Raw genomic sequence first — 9,192 nt, forward strand, 5'->3', positions numbered from 1 at the left:
CCTTCGTATGTGAAAAACGTAGTTAAACATCCTAACTGCCTGAAATCAAGTTGGCTTTCCTGGAAGTGTCCCGAATCCTTCTGCCCAGCTAGCTAACGTTCGCAGAAGCGCTTGTCTTCCTAGGCGCACTTGCCGTGTGCCACAGAGCGTGTCAGGAAGGGAGAGCCTGCGGGTTTGCTTTTCCCTGGCCATCATATCCTCTCTTGCTGAAGGCAGGCAGACTGGCAGGCAGGCAGGGAGGTGCAGGGCCGCAGCTGCTCCTTCAAAGCTGCCAGGGTGATCTTCAGAGAAAACAATCACTGGGAACAATAGTACCAGTTTGTAGGGATGAGTTTTTCGTCGCTTTGTTTTTCAGGATTCTCACTGTGATTGATTTCTAAACTCTGGTAACTCGTCTCCTGACAACAGAGAAGAGAAATCATGGGAAAAGAGAGAAGCTGGCCATGATGAGTGATATTTTGGTGAGATGTCTCAGGCTTGGTTTTAATGGCTCAAATAAGAAATGTGCAGCCTTCTGTTGCAGAAAAATTATAATTTTAGCTGTTTACAGTGAGCACGAGTGGACCTGTGTGCATTTAGAAAGAGTTTCCCGTGCTTCCTCTTACCAGACTCTCGTACAACACCCCACAGGTAGGGTGTTTTGTTGTTATGATGATGATGATGATGATGTTAGCAAAGAACTGGTCAAAGATTGCAGCGCCCCCTTGAGGGCATGAGGCACAGAGTACCCCCAGGGCACTCCCCATTCAAAGATCTTGTGGACGCTCGGATTTGTTGCCCGTGATGTGTGCAGCTCCGACGGACACACTGGTGCCAGCCTGGCCAGCCCCTATTGCACTGCACACCTGACGCCTGGTCCCAAGCTGAGCCCTACCTCCTTAGCCCACAGTGCCTGCCTTCTCCTCCCCTGCCTGCCATACCTCCTGGCCCCTCCCACACCACACCCCTTAGGGACTGCGGCGAGGAAGGCACAGCACGGTGAAGTGAGCAAGGTCTGTGAAGTTGACCCCAGAAAGTTCTTCAGATGTGGATAGTGCTTGCCCAGAGAGAGAGACAGACAGAGAGGTTCTCAAATGATTGCAACAGCCAGAGCTGGACCAGGCCAAAGCTAGGAGCCTAGAACTCCATCAAGGTCTCCTACATGGGTAACCAGAACTCAAGTACTTGGGCCAATTTCCACTGCTTGGGCCCTGCACCTGCATGGGAGACCAAGAGGAAGCACCTGGCTCCTGGCTTCGGATCTGCGCAGTGCTGGCCATAGCGGCCATTAGGGGTGTGAACCAACAGAAAAGGAAGACCTTTCTCTCTCTCTCTCTCTCTCTCTCTCTCTCACTGTCTAACTCTGCCTGTCCAAAAAAGATATAGCATAGCCCATATGTTAACATTCGTGTGAGCTATATATGTGGGAGGCACTCAAAAAGGGTCACTTAACCCCCTCCTTGGATTTACAGAGAAGCCCCCTTGCCTGGAATAGAGCACAAAGCTGCTGGGCCACCTGAGGATGTGGTGCAGTGGAGAATGTCAGTCTCTGTCCAGCACTGGGCTCATAGGCCAATACCCCTAACCCAAGAACCCCCATATTTCAGCATGATCCAGTTTGTATGACTACGGTACTGTCAGTCCAAAGGACAATTGTGCTTCATGCATGAATGTGCTGGTCCATTAATGAATTAACTGTGCAAGCAGGAAATGTCCTCCCTCATTTGTCCCCATCAATGACAATGCCACCAATAGGGGACAGATCACCACTGGCTGTGGCTGCACCAGTGATACTTTCCCACAAGGCCCTGGAGGCCGGGACACACATCAGGTGAGGAGTCCGTGCACCAGGATGGAAGATGGGGGTGGCAGGGGGAGGGGTCAGCTCACCTGGGCAGGGCGCCTCAGCCCCAGCTGCAGAGCAGCCCTGGCAGCTCCAGAACAGCCCAGCGCACACAGCTTTGCTGTTATGCAGAGGATGCTCAAAGCTGTTCTGGATCAAAGGCTCCTGTCTCAGAAGAAAGGGAAAACTGTGCTGAAACCAGCGCTGATTGGGTGAAGGAGAGAACCCCTCAAAAGCACTCTTTCTCAGAAGCTCTTACCCAGGGACAAATCTATTGAAGTTCAAAGCCAGAGGAAGGAGGAGGCCGGCCCTGGAGGGCGTTCTACCTGCCTGTGATGCTAGATTTTGACATCCGGTGGTGTCACCTTCTTGCACTTGGGTGTGACCTCAAGGAGCTGGGCAGGCCTGACGGTCTCAGGGACCCACAAGGATGGCAGGAATCTCCTTAGTCCCCCTAGAAAATGACAAATATTCAGACATCAGGGGCCAAGCCTCTTGCTGCGTCCTTGAACTCAGGCTTCGGTGCTTGGAAGGAAGTTCTCCATCTGCTCTGGGAAGGCAGCTGGAGGACAGTAACTACGGCAGACAGGGAGTGGGCCACAAACCTCCCTGAGCCCAAAGATCCCCACTCTCACCTCTGCTCACACCTGCAGGGGCTCCACGGTGCTCAGAGCTGCCAGGGCAGACAACCAGTGAATCACTTGCATTTTTCCTTCCTGTGTGTAGCTGAGCGGAGATTACATCACATTCACCGTCTTGTGGGACATTCTCCAAGTTCCCAGTAAAGCCACGGGTCATGTGCTGGACAGCTTTGCACCTGACTGGAGACAAAAGGATGTCAAAAGCTGAAGGAGGGCCGGTGCCGTGGCTCAACAGGCTAATCCTCTGCCTGCGGCGCTGGCACACCAGGTTCTAGTCCCGGTCGGGGTGCCGGATTCTGTCCCGGTTGCCCCTCTTCCAGGCCAGCTCTCTGCTATGGCCCGGGAGTGCAGTGGAGGATGGCCCAAGTGCTTGGGCCCTGCACCCCATGGGAGACCAGGAGAAGCACCTGGCTCCTGGCTTCAGGTCAGCGCGGTGCGCTGGCTGTAGCGCACCGGCCGCGGCGGCCATTGGAGGGTGAACCAACGGCAAAGGAAGACCTTTCTCTCTGTCTTTCTCTCTCTCACTGTTCACTCTGCCTGTCAAAAAAAAAAAAAAAAAAAAGCTGAAGGAGCCTTGAATCAATGGAGACCCAGGATGCATTCAGAGGTGAGACAGACAATACAGATGTGGGGCTGCCTTGGAGAAGTTCAGGCCGTCTGCTAAGAGTGCACACACAGGCAGTGGGCTAGCCCAGCTCATCTGTAGGCCACAGTCTGCTCTTGGTTAGTGCTCGCCCTCTCTCATGGGAAGTGATCTAGTTTTCCTAAAAGACAAAACAGCTTGAAAGAGGTGATGACTCGCTCAACTGACAGAGATAATTGGGACCTGGGTTTCAATGTCCTGTGTGAACTCCAGGCCCCCTGCAACCCCCTGAAGTAGATCTGGGAGCCTCAGTCATGGGGAGGCAGGAGATAGAATCACACCAGTTGTTTTCATAGAGAGAATTTAAAATACTTACAGTCAACCGAAAAGATAAAGGAAATAAAACCCTCAAAGAAGTCAAAGCCATCAGAAGCAGTAACCACAGGGAGCAGCTGCCTCCCTTAAGCTGGGGGAACGTGGGGAGGAGGTGGTGGAAATGATTAAGACTCAGAGGGATGCAAGAAAAGCCCCATGTTCTGGAACTCAGACTACCAGGGAGAAGGGGGCGCTAGCCCCTGACACCGGTGTGTCTGAGCAGGAGGAGGCTCGTGTAGGGCTGTGGCCCAGGCCTCTGAGCAGGGGGTGCCACCTCTCTGAGGGTTGATGGATGTTGCAAAACCTGCAAACCGGATCCAGGGGAGGGGACATGAGGCAGAAGTTATCGCGTCAGGAACAGGAAGCACAGTGCTTGCAGGAGCGCAAGATGAGCAGAGAAGCAAGTCCCTCCCCCTGCCCTGCAATCTCCCTCTAGTGCCCTATCTTGGCCCAGCCTCACAAGGAGCAGCCGGCAAAGCAGAAATAAGGTTTGCAGGATGAAGTCCCAGCTCCCCGGGGAGGGGAGCAGTGCTCACTAGTTGGCACACTAAAGCCTGGCCTGAGCATCCCACAGCTATCAGTACCCCCCAAGAGACTGATTTGGAAGCCGTGTCCCCCACCCACATCCCACCACAAGCCATGACTGAACCATTGCTGGCCTAGGAGTGCATCTACATAGCCTCCATCTTGTGGGCACTTACCCTAGAGAGGTAAGAGGTGGCCCCAAATCTTTATCAGGTGACTCAGAGACTGGAGACTCTTCTCTGGATGAAGCAGCTGTGGCTGTGTGACTGTGTGTGGGGGGCAGTGCCCACCCCACATAGGAAATGCCTTGTGCATCTCACAGCCCACACACACTTTGCCATAGGCTAATTTTCCTGAGGTATGAGCATTGTTCAAAGGCTACTTTGAAGGACAAAAAAAATCAAAGCATCCTAGGATACCCATTGCTGGACTAAAATAATTGCGTCATTTTTCTTCTCTCTTTCTTCTTCCATCACTCCACCAAGAACATTGCTTTGCTGACAAAGACAGTGAATTTGAGGTGAATGACCTGATTCCATGGTCATGCAAGGCAGAGCTACAGTCTGGAGCAGCCCTGTGGGCACAGAATGGAATTTCTACAGCATCTGTAAGGGAGAAATCTCCATGGGCAAGGCCTTGGGTGCCCAGTTCATGTGACGCTGATGCAATGCCTTGGTCTCTTGTGTTCCTCACTAATCTGTTTTGGAGTCGCCTTAGTTCTCTGTAGGCAGCTTCACCTCCTCTGCCCAAGTGATTTGAAGCGGCGCTCACCTGAGAAGCTACTGCTCTGTGTTTATCGCCACTAAAGAGGCAAGGTCAGATGCGACATTCCTGGCGTGGAGCCATGCTGTTGACTTTCAGAGACCTGGCACAGCTGTTTTCCTGACTGTTCTGAACTCGGGAACTTGAGAATGTTGATTTCCTGAAGACAGCTAATGTCCCATGAACAGACATGTCTTATTTTCCCCAGCAGCTGGCTGGTCTTTGGGCATAAGTCTTTCTCTAATGTGGGGGCCACATCTGCCAAGCCATGGAATAGTTGTGGCAGCCAGGTGTTGTCTTCCTGTTTGAGCTGTTCTGCTCATCAATGCCAAGAGGTGGATCCAAAGGAGTGGGAGAGGAGAAGGAGGAGGGTTAGGTGGTGAAGGAGTTGTGTAGGAATGGGGCTCTGGGAGAGAACTGCTCAAAGATTCCAGGATCACAGGATGTAGCTCTGATGGCATAGAAAAGCCTTATGGCTCCAGTGCCCCAGCTTAAATGAATAAAAGTGCTCCTCAATTTCTGATAAAGTTATGTCTCAATAAACCCACTTTAAATTGAAAATATCATCAAATCAAAATGTTTTTAATGCACTTAACCTCCTGAACATGATAGCTTAGCCCAGCCAGTCTTAAACATGTCCAGAGCACTTACCTTAGCCTGCGGTTGGCCATTGCAACAGAGTACTATAGCTCATATCGTTAGCCTGGGAAAGGACCAAAATTCAAAAGGCAAAGCATACTTTCTACTGCCAGAGAACAGCACTTATACTATCCTAAGTTGAAAACTCTAAAGTTGAACCACCATCAATTAGGAATCATCTGTACCATAATAAGGTCCTTAAGGAGTGACATGAACGTTTAACATTTGCTTGCTTTAATATCTCACCCCTCCATGCAGCCCACAATGGCTGGACTATGTTTGTCTATCTTCCTCTTGAAATGAATGCTGTGCGGGAAGCTCAAAAGACTTCATTTATCTTCATTAATTTTTCTGATATCAATGACAGTTGATTCGCATATTAGTGTGGGGGAAGAGAGGGGGTGAGTGTAGGGTACGCATGTGAGATGGCAAAGAAAGCTTCATTTTACTTGCCGAGAAGGTGCCAGCAGCCAGGAGTTCTAACAGCCTCTGCCTGCCATCTGAGAGATACACCGTTCCAGGTCTTCTCAGTGGAGGCTACAGATTCAAGTATGAATGGGTAAAGCGTATGTAAGTGATCTTGGTAACTAGCTGTCACCTACTAGGTACAAGAGAGAATAGGTGACACGCAAAAAATCCAGAAAATTTGTGCAAGGCTTTTGGTACATTTTCCTATTCCCCCACCATATTAAAGAAAGTCTCTAATTCAGAATCGACTGTCCCTCTCTTCCGGTTTCCCATGCCCCACCCCTGTGAGTGTACTAAGTTTCCACTGTCTCCCAGCTGAGTCAGTGATGCAATTCTGACTGAAAGAGGGATGTAGGAGGGTTTCATTCCAGTCCTACTAGTCCCTGGAACAGCTTCCTGGAGGCAATAGTGTCTTGAAATTCACATGAAAACACAAGAAACAATTCAATGACAGAGGCCGCTCAGTATACTGAGCAGCTGAAGTGGAAGGAGAGGATGAAGCTAGTGTGGTGAGGCTGCCTAGAGGGTGGGATAGGAACTGAGATAAGGCCCCGGGTGAGGGAGGGGTCAGGTCTCAGCCTAACGTCAGTGGGGAACACCAGGATGTTGGACAACTGTCTGGTAGCCTTCCGTTCCCCTGGCTTTCTCCTTCCTAGGGACTGAGTTCCAAGAGGAGGGTGCAATCTTCTGTTCATTCCCCTTGGATACCCTGGTCTAGCACTCAGCATGTGCAATGTTTATTATTTTAATGTTTATTGATTTCATCTATTTGAAAGGCAGAGTGAGAGTGACAGAAATACCTTCCATCTACTTGTTCATTCTCCTAAATGCTGCAACAGCCAGGACTGGACCAGGTCAATCAGCAGCCCAAAACTCTAACATGGTCTCCCACGTGGGTGGCAGGGGCTCTGCTGCCTCCCAGGGTGCATTCACAGGAAGCTGGATTGGAAGTGGAGCAGCTGGAACTCGAAGCAGGCACTCTGGTATGGGATGTGTATCCCAGGTGGCAGTTTAACCCATTGCACCACAATTCCTGCCCTCTCCTTGGTTATCAAATGGCATTGGCATGTGTGTTTTTTGGTAGTGGGTAGTGATGACTGATTTAACATCCCACGAAGGCTCTCAGGTTGCTGGAAGGGCCAAAGGGGAAGAAGTGAGAAAAGTTGGGGACAGAAGGTGACCAGAGCCCTAGCTGGGGCAGCCCGTCAGGGACAGAAAGCAAGTGCGAGCATCCACAGAGGTGAGGCTCATGAAGATTTCATGGGAGGGCATCAGATGGGATTCCAAAACAGAGCTGAAGCAAAAGCTCACGGCCTCCTCCCGCTGTGATCTGGCCGAAGTCCCTGGCCTGTTGGTATCTGAGAAGAAAGGAAAGGTCAGGACGGGGGTGACCACCTTCCTGGCTTCAGTGTGAAAGGACCAGAAGTGCCACCCTCACTCCAGAAGTGGAGAGTTCTTTCCAGGATCCTGAATGCGTTTTTATTTCTCGTTTTAGTAAAAGAACAGAGCAAAGAGTCCAGAGAAGATTTATAACCAGAGGCACACAGATGTTCCAGGCGCACCGGAAGAGGAGAGGCAGTGAGCTCCAAGGAAGTCTGGAAACTGCAAACTGCAGCCAGATGGGCCCTGCCTGCGGGATGTCATGGCACACTGGAGCATGAAATCGGATTTTGGAAGGCGAGGAGGGCGTGGTTTGGCAGAGGCTCAGGGAAAGTATCCCCAGCCAGGAGTTTGTGCGGGATGAGAGATGGCCTAGGTTTGCAAATAACAGAACAGATGCCCTGGAGTGCCTTCAGGCAATTGCTTCCTGCTGCCCAAGTTCAAGTGCTGACCCTTGATTGTGTATCTTGTGTGACCCACCATCACATGCACCATGCACTGCTCACCCTTCAGCTGGGGTCCAGCCCAGCCCCTCTCTCCTTGCTGTTCTTTCCCTCTGCTGGTCCCATTCAGAATTGGAATTTAAAAATCCAGGTTTCCCGAGTGTTGGATTGACTGAGTCATCTGGGCCATTGGAGTGGTTTCGGGGACCAAAAATCATCTCCCAAGAAATACAGAGTTAGAAGCTGTGTCTTCAGGATTCCCTTAGAGATATATGAAGACGCATAAATAAGCTTGTGAGAAAATGGCTTGAAAAGATGTTTATTTTTCGCCGGCACCGCGGCTCAACAGGCTAATCCTCCGCCTTGCGGCGCCGGCACACCGGGTTCTAGTCCCTGTCGGGGCACCGATTCTGTCCCGGTTGCCCTCTTTCAGGCCAGCTCTCTGCTATGGCCAGGGAGTGCAGTGGAGGATGGCCCAAGTGCTTGGGCCCTGCACCCCATGGGAGACCAGGAGAAGCACCTGGCTCCTGGCTTCGGATCAGCGCGGTGCACCAGCCGCAGCGCGCCAGCCGCGGCGGGCATTGGAGGGTGAACCAACGGCAAAAAGGAAGACCTTTCTCTCTGTCTCTCTCTCTCACTGTCCACTCTGCCTGTCAAAAAAAAAAAAAAAAAAAAAAGATGTTTATTTTGGTGCAGAATTTTGTGAAATCCATGTGAAGTTTTTTTTTTTCATAATACACATTTCCCATCACACCCACACCCACACACGCACACACACACACACTTCAAAAATTCATGGAAGAATGGCATAGAAAGAGTGTGTGACTTTTCATGCATTGCTTACAAAATTGTAGGCTGGCTAAGCAAGGCTGAAACCCATCGGGCAGCACTGAGGAAGGAGAGCAAGGGGAGACAGAACTCCATCTGACTTGAAGGGAGGAGCTGACACTGCAGGTGGAGTTTCTTCCTTCTTCCTTTGGCCCCTCCCTCTCTGCCTGTAAGCCCATTTCTTAAGACCTGCCAATGGCCTCAGTCAGCCCCACCCAAACTATTTGAGACAATGTCCCTTACCTATTTAGGGTTTAATGTTTTCTGTTACACAGCTTTATTGAGATAGTGAAAGGTGAAGTGAATTTCTGGATATACAAGGACGACCCAACGTCATAGGAGGACGCACTCCTGGGTCATTTAAGAGAAAAGCACTGTCTAGGAAGGGCCACCATAGTTGGCAGTGGTCAAATTGACGCTGTATCTCCTTTCTGGGATGTTACAAATTACAAAGTGTGTTTTAACAGTAAGGGTTTTTATAGTTGTTGCAGCAAAAAACAAATTTTCCAAAAGTGGTTCCCCAATTATTTGATTGTGGGATCTTTTTGTTGATTGCTTTTTTTGTTTGCAGTGTGAGGGGGAGGTGACTATTGATAGAAAAAGACCTATTATTATCTCTCATTAAGAGATGGATGGAGGGGGCCGGTGCTGTGGCGCAGTGGATTAACACCCTGGCCTGAAGCGCCGGCATCCCACATGGGCGCCAGTTCTAGTCCTGGCTGCTCC

General features: G+C 50.6%; 1 protein-coding gene across 1 annotated transcript in view; it reads left to right on the top strand.

The window, feature by feature from the left end:
- The window catches only part of KIF16B (kinesin family member 16B), a 328,211-nt gene extending 320,882 nt beyond the window's left edge, over positions 1–7,329 (top strand). The window contains exon 27 of the mRNA XM_062203844.1: positions 7,311–7,329. Within this exon, the coding sequence (XP_062059828.1) occupies positions 7,311–7,313 (3 nt within the window). The 3' untranslated portion in view covers positions 7,314–7,329. The remainder of the gene's footprint in view (positions 1–7,310) is intronic.
- The last annotated feature ends 1,863 nt before the right edge of the window (positions 7,330–9,192 follow it).

Source organism: Lepus europaeus, chromosome 10 (genome assembly GCF_033115175.1).
Source record: "Lepus europaeus isolate LE1 chromosome 10, mLepTim1.pri, whole genome shotgun sequence".
Lineage (NCBI taxonomy): Eukaryota > Metazoa > Chordata > Mammalia > Lagomorpha > Leporidae > Lepus > Lepus europaeus.